Source organism: Cavia porcellus, unplaced genomic scaffold, assembly GCF_034190915.1.
Source record: "Cavia porcellus strain 051 isolate PalLab524CR breed Dunkin Hartley unplaced genomic scaffold, mCavPor4.1 scaffold_25, whole genome shotgun sequence".
Taxonomy (NCBI): domain Eukaryota; kingdom Metazoa; phylum Chordata; class Mammalia; order Rodentia; family Caviidae; genus Cavia; species Cavia porcellus.
The window spans coordinates 46,319,727-46,346,153 of record NW_026947508.1 but is presented as its reverse complement, the minus strand read 5'-3'; the positions used below and the strand labels follow the sequence as shown (position 1 = coordinate 46,346,153).

At 38.8% G+C, this 26,427-nt stretch overlaps 1 protein-coding gene and 1 pseudogene across 1 annotated transcript in view; both read left to right on the top strand.

Moving 5' to 3' along the window:
• Positions 1-26,427, top strand: part of LOC134472805 (collagen alpha-1(I) chain-like) — a 39,402-nt gene extending 12,975 nt beyond the window's left edge. The window contains exon 4 of the mRNA XM_063235136.1: positions 19,000-26,427. Coding sequence (XP_063091206.1) covers positions 19,000-19,031 — 32 coding nt within the window. The 3' untranslated portion in view covers positions 19,032-26,427. The remainder of the gene's footprint in view (positions 1-18,999) is intronic.
• Positions 25,487-25,581, top strand: LOC111754892 (small nucleolar RNA SNORA70; annotated as a pseudogene).

The following is a 26,427-nucleotide window of genomic DNA, read 5'->3' as shown; positions in this document are numbered from 1 at the left end:
TTATGTTATTTGGGTGTGCTAACTTTAATTGTATGTGTGAATAGTGTGGATTTGTATGTTTTCTGATATATATGTGTTTGTTTGTTCGTTTTTTTCATTTTTATCAGTACCAAGGATCAAATTCACAACCACCTGCTTGCAAGACAGGTGCTTATGCCGCTGAGCTAAATCCCCAGCCCCTCTGATATAAATGTGAACTAACCCCAATTCTACAAATTCTGAGTGCTAATTATGATCTGGGCACTATAGAAACAAAGAGTAAGAGGGAAATAGTGTTTTTATTGGTTTGAATATGTATATTTACTTTGGCTAAAGAAAGGTAGGATTCATGAAATCAAGAAATTTATAAGCCAGTAGTGATAGGCTGCCATTAGTTCATGTTGGCTCATGATAGTTAGTAAATTTTAAGAGGTAAATTTGTGAGCTAACTGTCAAACACAGCCACTATTATATTTATTTTGTTTTATTTATTTTTATAAGACAAAGGTCCACAATGTATTTCAGGCTGGTCTTGAATCACTACGTAGCCCTGATGTCCTGAACTCACTTCTGCCTGAGCCTTGCAAATGCTGGGATCATAAGTATGTCCCACCAGCCCTGGAAAACATGGCCATTTTTAAAAGTTAAATGGTATAAACTTACAATTGAAAAATATGTATATTATTTACTTGTATATGAAATATTTTTTCGAGGTAAGGACTCATATTTTGGGCTGGTGTTAAACTCTGTGGCCCAAGCTGGCCTCAAAATTCATAGTGATCAGCCTCAACCTCCTGAGTGCTGGGATGACACATGTGTACCACCATGCCTGAATTATGTTAAATTCAGATAGCCCAGCTGGGTGTGTTGACTCACACCTGTAATCCCCACACTCGGGAGGCTGAGGTGGGAGGAAGGATCATTGTGAGTTCGAGACCAGCCTGGGCTACAAAGTGAGCTCAAGGCCAGCCTGAACTACATAGTGAGATCCCGTCTCAAAAAAGACAAAAAAAAAAAATCAGATAGCCCTTGCTTTGCATGGACCTCGTTCTGAAATTTATAAAATTTAGTTCCACAGTTTAGCTGAATAATACAGCCCTTTAGCAATGCAATCCAAATCTCTTATAATATACTAACTAAAAGTCATGTATTACAGGGCTGGGTATGTGCCTTAGTGGTAGAGTTCTTGCTTAGTATGAATAAAACCCTGGGCTAAGTCCTCAGTACTACAAAATAATAATAACAAATCATATAAAGTATAAACTTTGCTTCTGGCTGTTCAAACGGTATGTGATAATAAATGCATGTCATGATCAGCCACACTGCTTCTTTCAGATTGTTAGTAACTGAACACCCTACATCTGTTACTCAGATTTTGTATTGATAGCAAACATATATTGTTTTACTCCCTTTTCTATCAACTTTTTTACCCAAGTGACATTTTTACAAACATAAATCAAAAAAGGAAATTGGGAAAAAACAAAAATGTAAATAGAGCAAAGAAATAAAAAATGGTAAGGTTTGAAGTAAAACCTGAAATGGAAATTTCAGTAACATTACAATAGGATAAAATGAAATTATAAAATTATAAGCCAGGTGCCATGATGCATGCTTGCAATCCCAGCACCTGGGAGGCTGAGGCAGGAGGATCGCTATGAGTTCAGTACCAGCCTACACTACAAAGTGAGTTCAAGGCCAGTTTAAATTTCACAGTGAAACCCTGTCTCTCTCTGTCTCTGTCTCTCTGTCTCTCTCTCTCTCTCTCTCTCTCTCTCTCTCTCTCACACACACACACACACACACACACACACACATGAAATTATAGAACAAATACTTGAACATGGGAACTTTGATACTGCTTTCATTTGATTTTTTTTTCTGACGGGATTTCTCTCAGTAGTTCAGTAATCTCACAGTGATCTTTTGGGCTCAGCCTCCTGAGTGCTGGGATTACAGACATGTGCAGTCACACACAACTTACTGTTTTCATTTGAAGAACTACAGATATACAGCAATGGGAACTTCATAAAGGCAAACTTTCTGATATTAAATGAAGAAAGTGGTACTGACCAAAAGAGTGAAGATGTACCAGAGATAATAGAACTAGCAAGAAAAAAATTCTCAGTAAAGAAACTCTTGGAGATACTTTATGGCACTGAAATACAAAGAACAAAATGTTGGATGTGGACCCAAAATTAGAATCAGAGATGAGTTGGTCATTTATGTTTAAAAAAAAAAAAAAAAAAAAAAGAAGCAGTGTTTAAATTACTCTTGATAATTGTTTGCAAAGAAATGAAATGCTTTCATTGTCAATGCTTCAAATTGAAACTCAGAAACTCTTACATGTAAATCTGTATATAAATCTTTATGATCTTGGATTAGGTAGTGGTTTCTTAGATATGACACCAACAGTGCAAGCAATCAAAGAAGAAAAATAGGTCAACTAGACTTCATCAAAATTTTAAATTTTTTGTAATTAATGACATAAATGTATAATAGATATTGAGAAATGGCAAGAAAATATTCAAGTAAGGGGAACAAGAAAGGGGGAGGGAAAAAGGAAGGGAAAAGAAAAGAAGGAAAAAATGCAAACAAAGCTTTTGTAAATAAAGAGGGGAAGAGGGATTAAAGGGAGGGGAGGGGAATGGGAAAAAATGAAGCATCAAGATATATGATGTACAAGTACAAATTCCCTAGGATGAATGTTATCACTATGTGTATCTAAAATGTATCAATAAAATAAGGGATTTTTAAAAATTATAACTTGTGGTGTGAGTCTGTAATCCCAGCTACTCGGAACTTGACACAAGTGAGTCACAGATTCCAGGCTGTCGTGGGCAATCAGACCCTGTTGAAAAATCAAAGAAAGGACAGGGATGTGTGTAGGTTAGTGGGAGAGTGCTTGCCTAGCATGCGAGTACCAGAGGAAAAGAGAAGGAAAACTTTGAAATTTTTTGAAATTGTCCATAGTGGAAATATTTATGTCACAGAAAGTGGAAAATTCTCTCCCCGTGTATGTGTATGTGTATATGTATATATATGTATATATGTGTATATACATATATATGGCTTGTTTCGTTCGTTCTCTAGATTTAAGAAAGTGATACATCTAATAGGTGTTCTCTTTGTTTCACTTTGTCTTGCTCCAACTAAAATATTAACCACTATTCATATCAGGACTACACTAGGAAATCGAGTAGTAAATATTTACCAGCACACTGCCCCTCAGAGGACAGCAAAGATCCCCAGAATCCAGCATCTCTCACCATTTTACATAGTTGAGGCTTCAGTGTCACAAGTGACAAGTGAATGAATGAAATGTCAACATTTGAATCATATGCTCTGCTTTTCCATTTTAACACTGCCTCCCTGGATGTCTAGGAGAATTTGTTTTCCATGACATGGCAGAGTAAGGATGGATGGGCAGTGAAGATGTGTGAAATAGTTGTCATCAATAGCTGATAAAAAGCCCTCTTGGGTTCTAACAAGGCAGCATTACCTGCCTGCCCTGGGGAAAGAGGAGGGAAGAGAAGACACAGGAAGAGACTTGCCAGGTCTGTTCCTTATCTGGGCAGACATCAGTGGGGCAGGCAAACAAGCCATGTCTTGTTTTTGGACTTTTCCTTCCTTAACATTCTTCTCCCTGAGGCACTAAAGAGTTATCAAGGCTTCTTTCTGTCAATGGGGAATTAAACAGGGGCCTGGCTCCTTGAAAGTCAGGTTGGAACTTGGTTTCAGCCCAAAACTCTTTCCTTGGCCTCAGTCACTTGGAACATACTTAAACCTTATCTCATTTACCTAGAGTCTTCTTGGGAGGGGAGCCAGGGATTAATAATAATAGACCTTTCCTTTTACATACTGCCCTTTACAATTTAAGGCCTTTGTACGTGCACCATCATGTGTGAGCTCCATAATAACCTTGTGTCATTAGTAGAAAAGAGACCATTAATCCTGCTTTATAGATAATGATGCTCAAAAATACAGAGAGCCCAAATTCACAGAGCCAGTTTTAGGACTGGGACCCAAGTATATTCCATATCTATACCCAGACCTAGGACTATTATTCATTCTAGTACATAATAACAACAACAACAACAAATCTTCCATTTATGTGTACTTACAGGTCTCATTGCACTAAATAACACACACATTCTCATTTAATATTTATCACAGTCTTGTGAGATTGATATTAAACTTTCCAGTTAATATAGAAAGTTTAAAGAAATGTCCTGGAGCACAAAGCAGAAATATCACAGCAAAGATTTAAACCTAGATCTTGGTTTCCAAAGATCATACCCTTGGCTCCTAATATAAATAAATGGCCTCTGACATAAGAAACTGTATTTTTATTAGCTATGAAGAATTTCATCAGGTCTGCCTGATAGTAAATATTAAAGGAAGAAGAAAGAGAAGAAAATGAATTGCACATCCCCCTTTCATTTAATAAACATTTCCCAAGAACTACCTCTTCGTATTGTACTAGGTACTAAGAATAGAAAGATATAAAAACAGATCTTGTCCTCTTTGTACCTTTTAGGTGCCCATTTTTAGACTATTATGAGATTATGGTACAAGGAAAATCATGGAGGCAGGGAAATCTTTGAAAGACAATGAGCTCCTGGAAAGTCTTTTTGAGGAACTAACATGTAAGTTGAGACCTGAATGCTAAGTGGTAAATAGGAGACAATGTATCCAGTGGCTTGGTGGGAAAAGAACCTATGGGATGCAATCAGCCAGTGCATCTCAAATGACCTAAATAATGAGTGAGGAGCCATGAGGGCAAGCTGGATCTCACAGACAGCAGGAAATAGTAGTGGCTCGTGTCTAGTTGTTCCCCCCAAAGTCTCATGTGGTCATAGTTAGGGCTTTTTCAGAGGTGCCTGTTTCCAGAGTGTGACTGGCATTGATTCATGATGCAATACTAGGATCAAGGGCACTAGGATTAGGGGTGTGAGTGTTATGTGCCCTACTCTGGATAAAATATAAGGCATAGAAAGATCCATACCGCATGGACTATTTCTCCTCTGCTATGTTCCAGTGCCATACCACCCTGCCTTGGAGCCAGCAATTATGGACCGAAACCTCTATAAACTATGAGCTAAAAAAAACCTTTTCTCCCTTAACTTACAGGTGTTGGATATTTTGTCTCAACAACAAGAAAAGTAACTAAGACAGAAAGCTTGGAGGGATTTTCAATCTGCAGAAGAGTCTGGTCTGACTTAAACTATCACTCTGGCTACTGAGAAGAGCAGATTTGAAATAGAAAGCGGTTTCAGAACCCTAGTCAAGATGAGGACCTAGACTAGGCCTAAGACAATGGCAGTGGAGAGGGACAACTTTTTTTTTTTTTTTTTAATTGGTACCAGGGATCGAACTCACGACCACCTACTTGCAAGGCAGGTGCTTAAGCCGCTGAGCTAAATCCCCAGCCCCTGAGAGGGACAACTTTAAGTGGATAAATTTGAAATGTATGTCAGATACTATCCTAGACACTGTAAAACACAGTGTAAGCCTTGTGTAAACCTCATGACCCAGTGAAACGGGGTTTTTACATATTTTACAGATGGAGAAGCTGAGGGTGAGATAGATTTAGCATTTACGTCATACTTCCTTCCCTTAAGCAGTGATCTGTCAGAGAAACTGATATTGCTAAAACCCACAGTGGATATCAGGGTGATTTGCATGATAAAGCCCTTTCTGAAAGGGCACCTTCTTCCCCAGACAAAAGAGATCAACCTAGATAGGGCACTCGAGTGATTAGAAGTTATGTCGGTAGGAAAACTGACTCGCACATTATCAGGCCATCAGATAGATCCCCTGGATTCCAGTCTGTAAGGAGCTTCCTAAGCCTGGGTAACATCAAAAACTAACTTAGGACATAAAGAGCTGTAACTGTAGATTCACTGAGCTGCAAAGACTTCTTCCAGAAGCTGGATACAAGTGCCCCACTTCACGGCCAAGAAAGCCAACACTTAAAGTCCAGGGCAAAGAATGGAGCTCAGCAGAGTCACCTAGAACAAGAGAGACAAAATTGGGGCTTGAACCAGGTCTCCTGAAGCCTGGCACATAGTTCTTACAGAACTGAGTTGTGCCATCCCTTTGGTGGGCCCCAAACTCCTATCATATGGGTATATTCTGTGTCAAGATGTCTAGGTGAGGAAGCTGTTTTTGAATAAAGATGAGGCAAACCTCATTTCTGTTCCTAGGAAGTTTCTTGCAAAAACACAGTGTAAGGTTCTTCCCACAAGAAGCAGGCCTAATGTAGCCTGCTGCTGAGAGAGCTGGGGAACCAGCTAGAGTTATCTCCCAGACTCATTCCTATCCTTCCCTCCATATACCCTTCCTCTTTGGGGTACTCTTGTTTCTCTCTCTTTTTTTAAAATTTATTTTTATTTTCAATTGAAAGCATGGTTTTACCCCAGGGTGGTGATGTAACCTATAATCCTAGCACTCTGGGAGGCTGAGGCAGGAGGATCACAAATTTGAGCTCAAGCTGAGCAACTTATCATTTAAGGAGATCCTGTCTCAAAATAAAAAGAGGCTAGGGATATAGCTCAGTGCAAAGGCCCTGAGTTCATTCCCAACGGCTCACTATTTTTGATCTGCGAGATCAGAATTTACTGGTTACCTCATTTCCTAGCCCCTGGCAGAGGAGGTTTACCAGAACTCCTGGCCACCTAGAAAGATGAAACTTGTCAGGAGCCCTTCCTGCCTTCCCTCTTGCTCCCCTACTTTGCTCCCAGAATCTGAGTTGAAGAGCAGACTCGCAGGATTCACATTTATTTCCTTCTCTGCTTGGCTCCAGGCCCTCCCTTGCTCTTCACACTCATACTGCTGAGTGTGATCTGAGAGGCCGGCGCCTCACCCACTGTCTTAAGATATTTCCTCCTCGAGCTGATAGGAAGGGAGATGTTACTGAAGGAACAAGAGCTCTGGAGTAAGCAGGCTGGAGTGTGACTCTTGACCCTGCCATTTTGCAGGCCTTGTGACCCTGAGAGTGTAGTTTTTCTTCCACCTCAGATCCTCAGGCTCTCTGGCTCTAATGCAAAGATCAGAAATAACTTTGGTAAAATACTGGAAATAAAGCATATAGAATTCTTATGACTTAAGAAAAAAATCAAATTAGAAATAGAATATTGAAAGTAGTCTCAGTTTCTTCCTTGGAGTTTTTAAGATGATCTAAAAGGGAAGTTTATTTTCTAGAAATCAAAAATACATTTCAATCTTTGTTCCTTCCACATGCTAAATACTTATTGTTCTCAGTATATTTTTATTATCATTGTAGTTACAATTGTTGATTTTAAACCCATTGTATGTTCTCAGAAGTTTGAAAATTTTTCAAAAATAGAAAATTGATTTAGAAATCTCTCTTGCTTAATAATATTCAGTAACTTTGCAAAGCCAAATTTATACTGTCATACAGGGTGTCTCCCTACCCCATACTGGGTTTTGACCCAAAGGAGTGGTGAGTTATATCCCCAACTCTTTTTATTTTGAGACAGTGTCTTGTTAAATTTCCCATACTGGGCTTGACTTTGTGATCCTCCTGCCTCATCTTCCTCAGCAATTGGGAATACAGGTAGGAGTCACCATGCCTAGCTTTGTTTAGGGCTCTTAACCTTCTCATCCCGCCTGTTTTTGTAGTTTTAGTGTAAGAAAAATGCATGCACATACACCTGTATGATTTGTTATCCCACTTTAGCCACTTAACCCATTTACTAGTAATTTAGACCTCCCAGATAAAACATTATAATAGTACTGATTATTATAGTTATTCTTTGTTTATTTGTTTGTTTGGTTGGTTTTAAAGACAGTCTCACTATGTAGCCTAGGCTGCCCTCAAACTTGCCATCCTCCTGCCTGAAGCCCCACATGTTAGAATTATAGTCATGCAGTAACACACCTAGACTATTGCAGTTATGTGTTGTTCACTATTGTGTGGAAACTTGACAAACTTATCTACTTTAATCCTGGTGAGAACCCAAAAGTAAGTACTTCTATTTGCATACAAGGAAACTTAACAAAGTAAAGTAACTGTCAAACATAACAGTTATCAAATATAGCATAGATTTAAACTCTAGTCTAGCTATCAGCACAGTGCGTAGCATTGTCCATTGTACTATAAGGTCTCCCTGGAGGGTGTATGTTTAAAGAACTTTGTTCACAGTAGAGGATTGTGAAAATTGGCTATTAATCACTGCCATCACCTCCTCCTTTCCTGGATCCAAAGCTCTGATTACACAGAGCAATTTACCATTCTCAAAGGCACTTTTCACAACTCTGTACCTTTGCCCATATAATTTTCTTCCTGAAGTGTTATTTCCCTCTCAAAAATATCCTCTTTTCTCAAGAGCTAGGTGGAGGATCATCTACTCTGTGATATTTCCTAACACTGGCATATCCCTCAACTGCCTCATAGGCATTAAGATTTTTCTGTCCTTGTCTCCTATTCCTTTCCATTTGGTAAACGTTCACTAGGTACTAGGCAATTTTTTTTTTTTTTTTTTTTTTTTTTTTTGGTACTGAGAATTGAACTCAGGGCCTCACAGGTAGGTGCTATGCTGAGCTATATCCCCAGTCCCTCTAGGTAATGTTTTAAACTCTTTAGTCATAAATAATCTATTTTAAGTTCAGTGAAACAAACCTGGGGAATTTTGTTACTAAAGTTATGCCAAGAAAAATGCGGTGGTGACCTAATTATGGCACATATGCCATGGCAGGCTGTTTTTATGACTGAGAGCTCTAAAAACTTCATCACTGAGGGATAGACAAATAGCAGTGTAATACAAGCCACATCCGACAGGTGGCACAGCAGACACGGTCAAAAAGCTAAAGAAGAGATCATTACAAACTGTACTTAATGTTTGCATAATGTTTAAAAATCTTTTACACATGTTACCTATGTGCATTCTTATCCCCATTTTAAAAATAGGGGCTGGGGGACTGGGGATTTAGCTCAGCGGCATAAAGCGCCTGCCTTGCAAGCGGGCAGTCGTGAGTTTGATCCCTGGTACGGATAAAAAGGAAAAAGCCAAAAAAAGGGGGGGGGGGGGCTGGAGATTTAGCTCAGCGGCATAAGCACCTGCCTTGCAAGCAGGCAGTTCGATCCCCGGCACTGATAAAAAAAAAATCCCAGCATCTGGAAGTTTGAAGCAGGAGCCTGAAATACAAAGTGAGTTCAAGGCCATCCTGAACTGCATAACGAAACCCTGTCTCAAAAAGACAGTTAAACAGTTAGTGCTTGTATTGTTTGTTCAATTTTGCATGCCTGTATCTGGTAATCTGAGCGACTATTTTGAAGACAACAACATGAAATATAATAACCATTGTTAATTGCCTGGCATCGTATTTTGAAATTCTGTATCATTTTTATTGTATTTTCTTAACTCTCTTTAAAAAAAAATACGGAGGGAATAGAATACTTTTCTAACCACCAGAATCTTTTCAGTCCAACAGAGAGAGGCTATGTGATTTTTTGTCCAAATTAACTTTCTTATTCCTTGAAAATGCATGAAATATCCAGCTCCAAATATATTCTTAAAAGCTCCTCAGCCTACCTGATTTAAGGACCACAATGACAGTGTACATGAGCACTGAATCCCTGAAGAAAAGCCACAAAGATGAGATGGTGGTAACAGGAGGGAAAGGGGACTGTAGGAAATTTCCTTAACAGTTTTGATTCCTTATTGTCGCCATTTCCAGCAGATTCTGTTCATCAAGTCATTGGTTATCCTAGGATATTGAGAGCACAATTTAGGAGAATGTATAAAGTACTGTGCATGGGAAATTCTCAAGAATGCTTTTCAGCATCCTCTAGTTAGAAGCCAGGAAACAGGGAATCAAATTTGGGATTATAAGAATAAAATATAGGGTAAAATCTACTATTCCAACTTTGACATCTGAAGTTTAGCATTGGAATCTCAGACGTGATAAAACTGGGAGATTAAAAATAGAATCTAGAAGTCACAAATTAGGATAGGGTATTCCAAATATAGAATCTTAGGTTGCCAATGAAATTTCTTTAATAGAATTTCTGGTTCTGATTGTCAAACTGTAGAATTCAAGTACAGAAATCAGGGCAATACTTCCAATTGGATTTGAAGCTCTTGTAATGGAAGAATAATAGGTTAAGCAAGTAAAACCTGTGATGTTTCAGTGGTAGATTTTGAAATTCAGCAATAGAATCTCAGGCTTTGAATTTGGAACCTAGAGTTCTTATAGTAGGATATCAAGTTATTAATAAAACCTAGGAGGGGCTGGGGATTTAGCTCAGCGGCATAAGCGCCTGCCTTACAAGCAGGCAGTCTTGAGTTTGATCCCCGGTACTGATAAAAAAAAGGAAAAAGACAAAAAAAAATAGAATCTTACCTTTATTTCCAATAATGCAGTATCAAAGTTTGAATGCTTGGCCAGAAATAGAAATATAGAATACGCAATTCACAGAAAACAACTTTGGATTCCAGTAATGAATGTCAAGTAGCCATAATGAAACACTGAAGTCTGATATTATATTATAAAATTCTAAGATTAGCATAGAGCATATTAGATTAGTATTAGAATTAGCCTTCAGTAGTAATAATGCTAATGGTTAACATTTATTAAATGTTATAAGGGGCTGGGGATTTAGCTCAGTGGCATAAGCGCCTGTCTTGCAAGCAGGCAGTTGTGAGTTTGATCCCTGGTACCGATAAAAATGAAAAAGACAAAAAAAATGGAAAAAAAATGTTATGTGCTATTCATTATTCCAGGTGCTTCACATGTACTATTTAGTATTATTAGTAGTAGTAATATTAATATTATTCCAGTTAGTGGTTGTCTTAATTACTTTCTCATTGCTGGTTCCAAAGCAAGGTGGCCTGGCAGAGGAAAAGAATTCATGGCATGACAAGCAGGAAGCAACACAACTTCCTTCTTCTTAGCCTTTTTATTCCATCTAAGCTTTACAACTATCGATTGGTGGCACTCATACCCAAGGTGAGTCTTCCCTCTTCAGTAAATCTATCATCCATACCCAGAACTGTGCTAACCCAATCCATGGACTAATCTAGTATCACACCTATGATCCACTCACTCCCAAAACCCTACCTATTAATGCATGACACTTTGGGATGATCTCTATACATAAGCCGTAAGATTCCACCCATAGTCCCAAAAGTTTCATGTTCATATCTGTATGCAAAAAGCAATTAGAAGCTTGGTAGCACATGCCTGTAATTCCAGCAGTTGGGAGGCTGAGGCAGAAGGATAGCTGCAAATTCAAGGCCACCTGGGCTACAAAGTGAGTTCAAGGCCAGCTTCAACTGAATAATAAAACTGTCTCAAAAAGACAAAAAAAAAAAAAAAAAAGGCATTTAGTCCATCTCCAAGAGTTGCCAAAGTCCCAAAAGTTTCAGTATTGCTGAAAAGTCTAAGTTCAAAGTCTCTTGAAGATATTTAAAGCAAACTCTTACCTGTATATCCCCTCTGTAAAAATGAAAAGAAATTTGAATACTTACAGCATACAATGGCACAAGATAAACATTCCCATTTCAAAAAGTAGAAATAGGAGAATAGAAAGGAATGGGACCAAAGCAAGACCAAAATCCAGCAGGACTAAAATTAAATCCTGAATTCCATGTCCAGCACCTGGGGAAATCTGCAGCAAGATGTGAACTTCAGAAGGTTTAGGTGGCTCTGCCCCTATAGCACTGCTGGTAGTTGTACCCTTATGGCCTCTCTCTGGGGCCAGCTTTGTTTACTCCTTGTGGCTTTCCTCAGACAATCTACACTCATGTCTTTTCCGCCCTCCTGAGATCTTCATAGCACCTTTGGTGGCTTCACACGCACAGCTTCACATATTGCATTCTCAAAGGCACACTAACTGGCCTCCCAAGCCTTTCTCTGAAATCTTGGAGAAGCCTTCCTGACCCCACAACTCTTGCACTCTGCATGCTCCTAAGACCATCACCATGTGGATGACACCGAGGCTGTCACCAGCTGGAGCAGTAGCCAGGCTTTCTTCTCTCTTGGTCATAGGACTTGAGTACCTGCTCAGCATTATAAACCCAATCCTGATAAACAAATTCCTAGGCTGCTACCATTTTGGAACATTCTACCCTAGGATTCTCAAAGTAAAGTCTCCAATTTTTGCAGTTTTGAGGTAAAAAGGGTAGAGTCCTGCTGATTCTTTTGATACCCTGAGGCCATCTTTTCAGTTGTCCTGCTACAGAGTACTTGACTTTTTAATGCTAATATTTTCAGCAGTCACATTCTCTTCTGCACCATCTTTTCAGCCCTAAAAAATCAAAACTTAAAAAAAAATTATTCGGTTGGGCCATTTGCTCTTGATTCTCAGGGTACAATTGGGCTACATGCCCTCAACAGTATCCATGCCACCACCTCAACATTAGTTTGCCTTGAAATTTATTCTGCTAGATTAATTAACTTGCTGCTCTTAATCTGCCTCCTGCAATATCTCTGGATATAAGCAAAATGATGTAAGATGTAAGTAGTAACGCACACACACACACACAACCCTCTGTCAAGTGCATACTATTACTATCATCCGTATTTTTCAGGTGAAGAAACTGAGGTAGAGAGAGAATAAATAACTTTCCAAAAGTCACACACCTGAGAAGCACAGGTATAGGATCTGATCATAAGTAGTCTGGCTCCAAAGTACATCATTTTAACCAGATCACTTTTTCTTACTTTTTGACAATTTCTTCTTTGCCTCAAATATTGGAATTTCCTTATGGCTCAGTCTTCAACCTTTCTCTCCTCTTACTCCTCACTGTCAGTCCGTGCCTTTAATTGCCATGTTCTGATTCAGTTTTATATTTTCTGCCTGTGTACATTGTGAATGTCAGACCTGTACAGCCAACTGTCTTCTCAGATTTTCTGCTTTAATATATTAGAGATATCTCGAATGTAACACGTTCAAAATTAAACTCAAGATCTTTCCCCACAAATTTGCTTCCAGAGTTCTTTCTACCTATTTATACATAAACTCATTATCCATCCACTTGTTTATATCAAAAATCTAGGAGTTGGTGCCTTTGATTTCTTTAGCTCTCTTAACAAGTCAAAGCTTGTTAATTCTGTCTCCCAAGTATTAGTGAGAGCCAGTTTATCTTCAGTGTAACTCTCTTAGCACAAGTCTCCATCATCCTCTGTAAATTGACATTCTGATCATTTCACACTCAATTTTTGATTTTATTTTTGTTGCTGAAAAGTGGACCCAGGACACAGTGCATGTACATACACTTTCTTTTTAGATACTAGCTACATCACCAGCCTTTTTGTTATTTTTTATTTTGAGACAGGGTCTCACTGTCTCTGAGTTATTCAGGCTGAGTTTGAACTTGCAGTTGTCCTGTCTCAGCCTCCCAGAGTGTTGTGATCACAAGTTTGAGCCACAGGGGGCTGCAGATTTAGCTAAGTGCCTGCCTTGCAAGCATGCAGTCGTGAGTTCGATCCCTGGTACCAATAAAAAGGAAAAAAACAAAAAACAAAACAAAAAAAAACAAGTTTGAGCCATAGCCACAACACTAGGCTCATGTCCACTTTTGATATCTTCATATACAAGAGGATTCCTTTTAAAATTCTCCTCTGATATAATACTCTTTATTATTTATATTATTATTATTATTTTGCAGTGCTAGGGACTGAATCAAGGGCCTTCCATATTCTAGACAAGTACTCTACCACTGAATTACATTCCTATTTCTTAAATTTATTATTTCTATTCTATTCTATTGTTATTTTCAGTCCTGGGGATCAGATTCTGGGGTGCTCTACCACTGAAACATATCCCCAGCCCTTTTTTTATTTTTCATTTTGAGACAGGGCTCACTGAATTTTCCAAACTGAAATTGAGATTCTCCTGCTTCAGTCCCTCTGTAGCTAAGATCACAAGTATGTGCCACTGATACAAAAAAACAAAAAAAATTTACTTATTAATGAGGTATCATGTAATGTTTGATATATGTACACAGTGCAGAATGTTGAAAGCAGGTCTCTCAAACATCTATAATTTTTTAAAATTTTATTTAAAGAAAGACTAAACATAACAGAAAATAGGTAAAAATAATACATACATCCAGAGAAAAAAATAAACAGTAAGAAATCACTAGTTGATGTTTACATATTGTCATTTTACAAATAGTTGTTCAAGATACAAAAATGGAACATGTAAAGTGGGAATTCAAACAGCGAGACTGCAAACAGTTCTGTTCAACTGCCTACTTAGTAACATGGTTGTAAATCCTATACACTTAAACATACATGCAGTTACCCATATCTTCATTTATGTTTAGACTAAACAAATTAAAGCAGGTTAAAATCATTCTGAACAAAGAATAATAGTATTCCTGGATTTCATATCATGACACTCCATGATCAGCACTGGGTACTGTAGTGTCTTATTTTTTAAAATTTAATTTAAAGAAAGACTAAACAAAAAAGAAAACAGGTAGAAATAATACATAATTTCAAAAAAATAAACAGAAATCACTAGTTGATGATTACAGATTGTCTTCTTACAAATAGTTATTCAAGATACTAAAGTGGAGCATATAAAGTGATTCAAACAGTGAGATTGCAACCAGTTCTGTTCAACTATCCAACAAAAACTTAGAAATATGGTTATCAATCCTATACACTTAAACATACATGCAGTTATCTATATCTTCAATTATGTTGAGATTGAATAAACCCAAGCAGGCTAATATCACTCTGAACAAAGAGTAATACTATTGTTGGGTTTTACATTATGACACTCCAGGATCAGCACTGGGTATTTTAGTGTCTCTTTTTCTTGTATCTGTTCATTTCATCATGTGTCATAAAATCATTTCTCACAAACTGTTTATAGATTCTGCACATGCGTGAGTCTTAATGTATTTCTATCCTTTCTATATTAGGAAAAACAAAACAAAGCAAGACAAAATGTATTCCTATAAACACAGGAAATGAAAAAAACATGTAAGACCATTGTATAAAGAGTTCTACCATGATTCCTGTGTTGTCTCTTGTTATCTCCAATAGAATTGGCTATATCATCAGACATAGTATAATTGAATATATCAGTACATAACAGTATTAATAAAAACACAACTTTGTATATAGTTAAGAATTTCAAAAACCAGCAGTTATCAAACCAGAATGTGTATTGTAGAGTCTTGTCATCTTCAGTGTAGTTGCCTATACTGTCAGACTTGATACTATCAATCATATCAGTTTTGAATAAAATCTTCTCTGCCTCATTTCTGTTATGCTCTTTTTTGCCATCAGTTGTCTGCTTATCTTCTTCATTCTGTTTTCTGCTCCATTCATTGAGGCCTCTCTGCCACTGTTCTTGGAATCATATTACTTTTCTCTCTCTCTAGAATGCCCTGCAGTATTCTCTGTAGAGCTGAATTGGTGGTTGCGAATTTCCCAAGTTCCTCTTTGTCTTGGAAGCATCTTGTTTCTCCATTAATTTCTCCATTAGCAGGGTATATCAATCTGGGATGGAGATTATTTGCTTTCAGGGCTTGGAATATTTCGCTCCAAGCGTGTCGAGAAGTCTGCCATGATTCTGATGGGCCTTCCTTTATAGGTTATCTGTTTCTTGTCTCTGACAGCTTTTAATATTCTGTTCTTATATTGAATTTCTAGGATCTTGATCATTATATGCCTGGGTGTAACTCTGTTTTGGTTGTAGGTGGCTGAAGTTCTGTATGCCGCATATATCAGAATATCATTTCCATTTCCTATGTTTGGAAGTTTTCCTTAATTATTTCTGTGAATAAACTTTGTAGTTCCTTTGTTTGTACCCCTGCTGCTTCATTCACATTCTTTATTCTCAAGTTGTAGATCCTCTTGTTGTCTTCTAGCCTTTGTATTGTTACTGCTTGTTTCCTTGTTATTTTTAAAAAGCTTTCTGTTTCATAATCCCACATTGCAAAACTGTCCTCCAGTTTGGATCATCTATCCTTAGTTTCTTTCAAGCTGATTTGCCATCTTTCCATAGAGTTTTTAATTTCCTGGTAATCTCTTTGAGTCTGCTTCATGTATTCTATATTTTTTTATATTCTTCATCAAATGGTTCTCTCCTTTGTTTGAGTTCCTCCCTTCTTCCATCTGTGTCTGCTTGAGGGGTGCTTAGTATCTCTTTTATTAATCATCTTATATCTTGCTTTATTTGGCTAAATATTTCACTTTTGAACTCATCTATGAGGCCCCGAATATATCTCTTTATGTCCACTGGCACCATGTTTGATATTGCATGTTTGCTGTTCTCATTCTCCTTTGTGTTTGCCTATTCTCGGTCAATGTTCTCAGGGTTGGGACCTGGGGACTTTTGTTGTTGCTTCCTCTTCCCATCTTTTTTGTTTCTTCCAGGAGGCCCCAATTTCTTTATTTGTTGGTTACAGTTCTTCTGAAGCGTGTTGGCTATATGCCCCTTCCCACTGCCATGTGCTAGTGAGTTGCAGACAGGGACAGCGTATACTGGCCCTTCTCTTCCGGATCAGTCAAGTTGCTGCAGCCTGCACTGTATTACTTTGCACCGCCTCCCCTCTGGGTCAGTCAAGCTCTTGTGGCCTGCACTGTTATTACTTTGTGCCGCCTCCCCTCCAGTTTAGTCAAACTTCTGAGGCTTCCCTGGGTTAGTGTGGTTAGTGTGCGCCACCACTGTAGGGACTTGGTTTCAGATAACCTATTGGGTCTCAGCCAGGTTACATGACTCAGGCCTAGCTCACTCCACCAATCCTGTTTGGGAAGGGAACAACTGACTGAAGTCACTGCTGCCCCTTGTACTTGCCAGTCCTGCCTAGCCCCAGAATGTCGTCCACCAGACCCCGCTTTCTGTGGAATGGCTCCACTCCCGTCACTCACCACAGGTTGATGCAGGCACCCCACCAACTCAGCTGTCTGTTTGGCTTGCTGACCCCCGAACTCAATGTAACTGCGCCTCCAGTGAGTCAAAGCAGTGGGACCTCAGATGGTTTGGCAAGTTGCAGCAGGACCTTGGGTGGTGGGCAAGTCGCCCGCTGTGGCGGGAACACTGAACATTTAGTTGGTCCAATATAACACCGGGACTGTATGTTTGGTTGGTTCCTCCCACCTTAATTTCTTCTTGGGACAAGAGAATTCATCTCCCTCTTTTTGGGCTCCTTACTCTGTTTTATGTTGAATTCTAAGTTAAGTATCTCAGGGAGCCTCTGTAGCCAGTTGTTATCTATCCGCCATCTTTGTTCCTCCTCTCAACATCTATAATTTTTGTGGGGAGGGTACCAGGAATTGAATTCATAACCTCATACTTGCTAGGCAGGTGCTACATCGCTGAGCTAAATCCCCAGTCCTAAACATTTATAATTTTTATGGTTCTTCTCATTTTAAGTTCTTTGGAGTCTTCCCTTTTCTCTTAAAATAAAATCTAAATTCTCAGCGTGGCCTACAAGGCCACCAAGACCTGGTCTATCCTACCTCTGGTGCATTTCACTCTCCTCTCAGCCTCACTCACTACACTCCTGTCCTACTTGTTTCTTCCTCCTTCCTCTTCAGAGTCTTAGTACAGATTGTTCCCTCTACTTGGAAGAATTCTCCCTTAGCCACTCCTGCTGGCAAATTCTGCTACTTTGGAATTCAGCTCAAATGTCTCGGTTAGAATTCTCTTTCTTAACATTTGCCCTCAAACCTTCAGCTTGTACATTTTTGAGCTCCCATCATTTTCTATAGGTTTTTGGTTCTACCAGGTAGTCAGTACCATTTAGCTTTGGTGCAGTACAGAAAGCTATGCTAGCTTTTTGAGGTCCTAAGTCACTGAGGCTGGCCCTTCACCACACACAGTAATTTTTGCCACATAGGGCATAGAGCACTATGGGGTGAGGATGAGCTTGTTTCTAGGTACTAAGTGCAGTACTATAAAGGAAGAGACTGTTTACATTGTTCACTAACTGCCCCACATGCAGTACTGGTCTCAGAGTTAAACAAACCTGTTCGTTTAAATTCTGGCCTTGGTACCTCTGAGTTGCGGGATTTTGTATGAGTTACTTTAACCTTCCTGATCTGTATTTTCCTTACTATAAAAACAAAAATAAGAATAGTACCTATCAGGCTGGAGATTTAGCTCAGCGGCATAAACACCTGCCTTGCAAGCAGTCAGTCATGAGTTCAATCCCTGGTACCGATAAAAAGGAAAAAGACAAAAAAGACAAAAAAGAATAGTACCTATCTCAGGGTTGCTTTTGGAGTGAAGTAGAAGTAAAGATCAAAACTAATCAAAAGATCAAACTCTGATCTTTCCTTAGATGATTATGAAAAAATAAAGCCTGTTCATGTACATGTGTATTACAAAATATTTTTTACAAACTGTGATTATCTCATGATGGTCATGGAATGTGACTTGTAACTTTCAACTACAGGGCCTATAACTGACTAAGGGCTCTGAAATCCATCATCAAATTTGTAATAAAGCCATCCCTCCTACTGTGTTTGGGAGAAATACTAAGGCAGACCCACTTCCTGGGAGATGCAGGACTCTTCTTATTGTTGACTTTGGTTGAGGACTGCCCAGTGGTTTTTGGCAAACCCTCCTCAAACCACAAAGCAGAGTAGGATTTTGTTTGTTTGGTACCTGGGTTTGAACTCATGACCTCACACTTGCCAGGCAAGCATTTGTACCACTGAGCTAAATCCTCAGCCTACAGAATAGGATGTTTTTGTTCAACATTTCTCCCTCTCTGTTACACTCAGGATCAGAGTTGCATAGCAAGTTTGTTGACTGTCTCCACCTTTTCCTACTCTGCCTAATTTCTCTTACACAGCTGTCCATAATGAAGTTCTTTCATGATTAATCCTATCTTGGAGTCTTTTAGTACTCAGGCTAACACACCCTCCCTTTGAAAAAGAGCACTTAAACTTAATGAATACATGCTTTTTAAAATGTTGGCATTCATGATAAGTCAGATGGTATCTGAGTTTTATTTTGGAGAGGAACACCAGAGGAGGTCTGACATTCAGTCCCTGACTATTCCTGCTCTTTCTCTTCTACAGATGTTGCTGCCAATAAATTTACTGATTGTTAATCTCTGTCTTGATGTGTGCTTCCTGGGGGACCTGAACTGACACAGCCATCCAAAAAGGGGAAATTGTGGATCCGGAATGTGCTTTGCCTAGAACTGGGAAGAGAAGCAGCAGTTAAGGTGGATGAGAAGATGTCTACAGATGAGTTATCAGTGCTACTTCCTTCTTTGTCCATTTTATCTCTAAAACATGAATTTTAATTTACTTTAACATTAGTATATGCAAACTTGAAAAATGAAATAAGCTAAAATTAAAGCATCTAATTGAGCAAGGCCATTAGTAATATAAAAAATGACTATGTAGTCTAGTAAATTAGTTTTTGTGACTTTATGCTTCATTGGGTAGAGAGCACAATCAAAGCTATGGAAAATTTGGCATGTTGTGTCTTGGATTTTCACTCTGTTTTATTAGGCTCAGGCAATAAGGTTTAGGGAAATGACTCTCATAACCAGCTGCCAAATGAGTTTCATTGTTGTGCTTTATTGCCAACATCCCAAATCATCCCTAAATTCCAGAAGGGATGAAAAAAAGGTGATAAAAGGCAAAATACTGCACAGCAAGGTAGGAATCCTCTTGTTCCTGCAGGATTGTCAGGTCAGGCAGACCCTGGTGCAGACAACCAGTGCACTGACAGAAAGCAGTTTTATTGATTAAACCATCCAATACAGAGACATTTCTGTGTTGTGTTTATTGAGTTCTTTGCTCTATGACCATGGTTAGTTAGATTATGGAGGTGGAGTCCCACCTCCATAATCCATTGTAAGGTCTAATCAGATAAAACTGACATTGCAACGTTTATTCATTACCTGGTAGTCATTTGTTCCACAAAGCATATGCAAGATATAAATTTTCAGCCAGATGTGGTGGCGCATGCTTGTAATCCCAGTGCTTGGGGGCTGAAGCAGGAGGACTGCTGAGTTTGAAGCCAGCTTAGGCTACATAATGAGTTTCAAGGCCAGCCTGGACTACATAGTGAAACCCTGTCTAAAAAAAAAGAAAAAAATTTTTCTCATGCTCATTTTTTTTAAAGGAAAAAGTCCTATTTTCACAAGATTTTTGTCGTTTTTGTTGTTGTTATCTACAGAAAGGAACTTTATTCCTTGGCTTATGTTTTGTTAAATTTAAGATATAAAAAATCTGATCTATAGTGTTCAATCTGGAGAAACAGGAGCCTGGCATTTAAAGACCAACCCACACCTTATCCCATATCCCACAGTGACATAGTCTTATTATACTTTGACATAGTCTCATACTTTTTTTTTAAATATGGGGGATTGAACTCAGGACCTGGTGCTTGCCAGGCATGTGCTGTGCCACTGAGCTGTATCTACAGCCCCTCATTATACTTTATTGGAAGAATGAAGTTGCAAAATTTAGAGTTGTGTTTGGGTCTGATTTCCAAACCCATGTTCCTTTTCACCAGTACCTGGCCTTGATGTTGTTACAACCACAACTTTCTCAGTCCCATGCACACTTGAGAGGCACAGGTGCTAATAAGGAAAACAGAAAACTGTTAAGTTTTGTGCAAAGCTGGAGCATGAGCCCTTTGTTAATGCTAAATAATAGAAATGATCCACCAGTGGCAATGTGCTTAGAATTTTTTTTTTTTGTCTTTTTCCTTTTTATCAGTACCAGGGATCGAACTCATGACTGCCTGCTTGCAAGGCAGGCGCTTATGCTGCTGAGCTAAATCGCCAGCCCCAATGTGCTTAGAATTTATAGAATCATGCAGAATCTCAGACAATGGGGAAGACTATTAAGTCATCAAGTCCAGGGGTTTTGCAACCATGTCATATGTCAGGTACTAGAGCTCCTGGAAGTCATGGCACTTTTTGCAAGACATCAAATTTTTATTTTTATTTATTTATTTTTTTGGTACTGGAAATTGAACTCAGGACCTTGCACTTGCCTAGCAGGCTCTGTGCCATTGAGCTATATCCCCTGCCCAACATCACAGATTTCTGATAGCTAGTATCAGTATATAAATTAACGATAATTTGCCTAACAGGTACAGTGTGGTGTAATGGGAAAAAGGAGGTAATGAAGTTTCACAGATCTGACTTTTCCACTCACTAAATTGTGACCTTGATAAATTAGTTTTTTCTATGCCTCTGAGCTATCATATGGAAAAGAGAAAAATCCCTGTTGCAGGGGTGTGAAGGATTTCTTTGATAAATATGTGTATATAATATGTAATATTTGCCCCTTAATAAATGATAGTAACAGATCCACGGTTCCTTACACAAAATGCTTGGAGTCCTGTTTGTTTTAGAATGAGAATTTTGTTTTTAGTTTTAAAAATACAACATGGATATATAAATATAAATAATTTATAATATAAATAATATAAATAATACCCCTCACTGAGTCTGAGGCAGTACCCCAAAATTTAACACTTTGTTTTGTAGAGTTCGCATCAAATGTATTAAAAATACTTCAAACCATTTTGAAATGAATTAGGACTTTGGGCTTCTGGATAAGGGGTTATAAATATGCATTATTACTTGAAGATAATATAATTACCATGATTTAGGTTTCCATAGGTTAAGATTTTTTTTTTTATCAGTACCAGGGATCAAACTCATGACTGTGCACTTGCAAAGCAGGCGCTTACGCCGCTGAGCTAAATCCCCAGCCCTCAAGTTTTTTTTTTTTTGAGGTACAGTGATCAAACTCAGGTACTTGTGCTCTACCATTAAGCTACGTCCCCAGGCCTCTGTTTTTGTTTTTCATGAAGGATGCTGTTGGGGCCTTCTTTTTGTTTAATTTTTATTTATTTATTTTATTGGTATTGGGGATCAAACTCACAACCATGCACTTGCAAGGCAGGCACGTATGCTACTGAGCTAAATCCCTGACCCTGTTGGGGCCTTCTGAATGTTTTTTACCAGTTAATACAGTCATCCTGCTGCTGCTGCCAGTGTTGGCTAGTAAAAGCACGTGGCTGTCCCATGGAGTCTTGCCTTTAACCAGACAGGATCTGTCTCTCTTGAGGGATAAAGAAGTCAGTAGCTACCTGACAAAGTCTCTTGTCTCAAGGGACTAATTTTGGGGTGCCATTCTATTCTTGTTTCAGAGTTTTACTGTGGGTTAGACTGAAACTGGTTTTGGAATCCATGCTTTCTTAGTTTTCTCCACATGTCAGATTGGTTCCAAAGGGTTTTTTTTTTTTTTTTAAGACAGATTTTCACTAAACAGCTCAGACTGACCTTAACTCATCTCATTATGTAGCACAGGCTGGCCTCAAACTTTTGGCAATCTTCCTGCCTCAGCCTCTTGTCTACTAGAGTTATAGGCATGTACCCCCATAACCAACACTCCTATTTTTCTTAAGAGTAAATTGTTCAGTAAATCACTTAAACCAGAACCCGTATTTCTGTCTCTACTTCTAGAAAATCCAACCTAAGACATTTAGTACTAAGAGTAGTCCTAGAAAGCAGACCCTAAGGAACAAATTCTGGAGTTGGATCATTCAAGGGCTAGACAGCAATCTGGTGGGTGAAGTGCGAGAATTCTTGTCATATTAGACATATTGCAAATTTTTTTTACTTGTAGTGGGCTGGGGTGGCTTGCAAATGGAAAGAAAGGAATGCTCAGTCTACCTGGTGCAATGTCTTAGGCATTTGAGAAATATATGGTGAATAACAACTATAGCAATTGTGAAATTGGGTTATTATTAAAGTGTTCAACATGATGAAAGAAAAAACAATGGAGTTCAGGCTAGTAAATAATAATTTAAAGTAAGTGATACCTCATTGGTAGCTTTTCTTTTTGTTTTGGTATTGGGGATTGAACTCACACTTGCCAGGGAAGTGCTTACGCCACTGAGCTAAATCCCTGCCCCTTATTGGTAGCATTTAAAGAGATTCTTACCTCACTGAGTCAGTAAACAGACAACTAATTACTAGACAGAATTCAAAAGTTGGGAGATTTTGGAAAAGGCTCATTTTCTTTTTCTTTTCCTTTTTTTTTTCCTTTTGCTACTGGGGATCAAACTCACAACCTCGAGGCACTAACATCACTGAGCTAAATCCCCAGCCCTAAAAAAGGCTGAATTCTTAGCCTGTGAGGAGGCATGACTCTTCAAAAAGTTGGTTCCTAATAGGGAAGAAGCAGGATCCTGAGATTTAAGTTAAGGATACTGCATGTAGATCCATTTGAGGAACTTGGATCCCAAAATTTCTCTGACCCATCTCGCCTTATAGAAGTAACTCACTGTCTCAAGTGAGAAGATGAATGCCCATTCCCTCCCCTCTGTTTGTCTTTTTTTTTTTTTTCTATCAGTACCGGGGATCGAAATCGAGACTGCCTGCTTGCAAGGCAGGCGCTTATGCCGCTGAGCTAAATCCCCAGCCCCTCCCCTCTGTTTATAAACATATAATTGCAATGGCATACATAGAAACTGGCAGGACCCTGACATTAGTTGATAGACACGTAGACTAAAAGCTACTGTAGTAGTAAGCAAGACCAAGTGGAAGCCCTGGAAAGTACTCTCACAATGGCCAAGATAATAATGAAAAAAACCTATCACATTCTAGAATTACAAAATTTAGTTCTTCCCTCAAAACTTCCAAGAATGCAGAAATGATGATTCCTATCATATTCCCATACAATTTACCAGTTTGGTCTTTGGAAAAACTGATAGATATGGCAAAAGACAAATAACTCTAACCATATCTGTTCTGCCAAGCATGAGAGAAACACAGCTCAGGAACATCTTATACAGCCAGTGAGATGGCAAATGTGTTCTTTCCCACATTGATCTGCATGAGACACTCACAGAGCAGGCCAAAGCCTGCATTTGTGATCTCAGCGTAAGGTTAATGTTCACATGTTCTCTAACATATAGTCCAAAGGGATCTGAACTGTTTGGCCATTTGCAGAACATCACATTGGTCCAGAACATCAATGCTATAAAATTTATTAAACCTAATAAGAAGTTAATGGCAAGTACTCTAAATCTTTGGTAGGACACATGGAACTCAGAGTATGGGACAGAAATTAAAAAAAATTAGAAGCCTGCCACATCAGTGAAATGGCCCTAAGGGTTTGATGATCTGAAGCATTCCAGGATATTCCCTTGGAAGTAAAGAACATTTACTATTCCTCTTTGGGTTTTAAAGCTCATAGATTTTGCACTTGAGAACACTGTTGTGATCTATTGGACAGTGGACTGGTAGTTTGGGGCCCAAAGTAAAAATGATGCTGAGGGGCTGGGGATGTAGCTCAGCGGCATAAGTACCTGCCATGCAAGCAGCAAGTTGTGAGTTTGATCCCCGGTACTGATAAAAAAGAAAAAGACAAAAAAAAATTTTTAAAAAAAAATGATGCTGAAAGATCAAGGCTGAGGTCTGAGTAACCCTACTGCTTGGGCTATATGACTTGACAGCTTTTATAACGCTTGAGGTATCTGGGGTAGAAAGTGACACTACAAAAATTCTGGCCACCATCTGGTTTATTTATTTATTTATTTTTTATTTTTTTATTTTTGGCTTTTTCATTTTTATCGGTACCAGGGATCGAACTCACGACTGCCTGCTTTCAAGGCAGGCGCTTATGCCGCTGAGCTAAATCCCCAGCCCCTACCATCTGGTTTAAATATTCAGTCATTCAGCAGGCATGGTAGTGCATGCCTGAAATCCTTGCACTCAGGAGGCTGAGGCAGGAGGATTGCCATGAGTTCGAGGTCAGTATGGATGACACAGAGACTTCAGGGCCAGCCTGAACTACAAAAAACCAAATCAAACCAAAACCAGAACCAAACAAAAACAAAAACAATAGGGCTGGAGATTTAGCTCAGTGGCCTAAACACCTGCCTGGCAAGCACGAGGTCATGAGTTCAATCCCTGGTAACAAAACAAAAACAAAATCTTCAAATAAATATTTTGTCATTTCTGAATTGATTCAAAATTTACCAAATATGTATTTATCAAACACCAGATATTGCAGACAAAATGTAATAGATATTGTAGACAAAATTAATAAAACCTATTCCATTCCCAAGAAGCTCATTCTAATTTTACTCTATCTGTATGCTATTTAATTCACCTATTTATTTCCTCTCCTGACATTTATAAGGGTGCAGGTGGTAAGCAGCAGCCAAAATGGGAGAAAAATTTGAGAATAAGTTTATTAACTAAAATATATTGCAAATTGGTCCAGACCATTATCTATCATTTGAAAGGTATTTTATTTTGGTACCAGGAATCGAACTCAGGATACTGCACTTGCCAGGCAGGTGCTGTGCCAATGAACTATATCCCTGCCCCATTATCTATGATTTGAATAGGTTACATTGATCATGTTTTAGTACTAAAAATTATACTGCCTACTAGGTATCATATATTTCATATACATTTATTTTCTCCCAATAATTCTGCAAGTATTAATATCTATCATGTTCCATAAGTTTTTACTAAGGTTTGGGAAGTTAAGTCACGTAAGTAGTAGTAAAGATCTGCCCAGTGTGCAGCAGCTGCAGGCAGCAACCTCCTCCTAGTGTACACAGCCTGTTGCTTATAGGGGCTGCCTCAAAGGACCTTGCAGACACTGCTTCTGATGGATGTTCGCATATCTGACCACCTGCTACCCCCAATCCAGGCTCCAGACTGGCATGCAGGATGCCTTGGAGAAGCCCCAGGGCACAGTGGCAAGGGATCGCAGTGGACAGGTCATCATGTCTATCTGTACCAAGCTGCAGAACAAAGAGCATGTGATCAATGCCCTGTGCAGGGCCAAGTTCAAGTTTCCTGGGCGCCAGAAGATCTGTATCTCCAAGAAGTGGGGCTTCACAAAGTTCAATGTAGATGAATTTGAAGACATGGAGGCTGAGAAGTGCCTCATTCCTGATGGCTACGGGGTGAAATACACCCCGAATCCGTGGTTCCCTGGACAAGTGGTGGGCCTTGCACTCCTGAAGGCTTCCACTGCTCCCCCCGCAATAGCAAGCTGATCTATAAATCTTCTCTGCCTTACTTTTAAAAAAAATCAAACAGAATAGAACCAATAAAAACAAAACAATTAATGCAATAAAGGACTTCAAAACAAGATAAGAATAAATCCAAAATGGCTACCATAATGTATCTTATCTTTGGAATAGCTGCCCACATCATTGGATATAGTAAAATCAAACACAGCAAAGCAGAATAAAACCCAACCCAACAAAACAATGAAAATGATACAGTACTTCAAAACAAAATCATAGGGAATTAACAGTGGCTACCACCTTCAGAAGTAGATTCCCCACAGACGCTATACTGCATATTGTTATCCTCTGAAAAGATGATCAGACCAGCTTTAGACCTGCAAAGTCAGTGAAACATCTAATACTATAAGCATTACACTTTTTTTTTTTTTTTAACCTCAGTAGCAATCACTGAAGCCGTGTTTCTTCCAGAT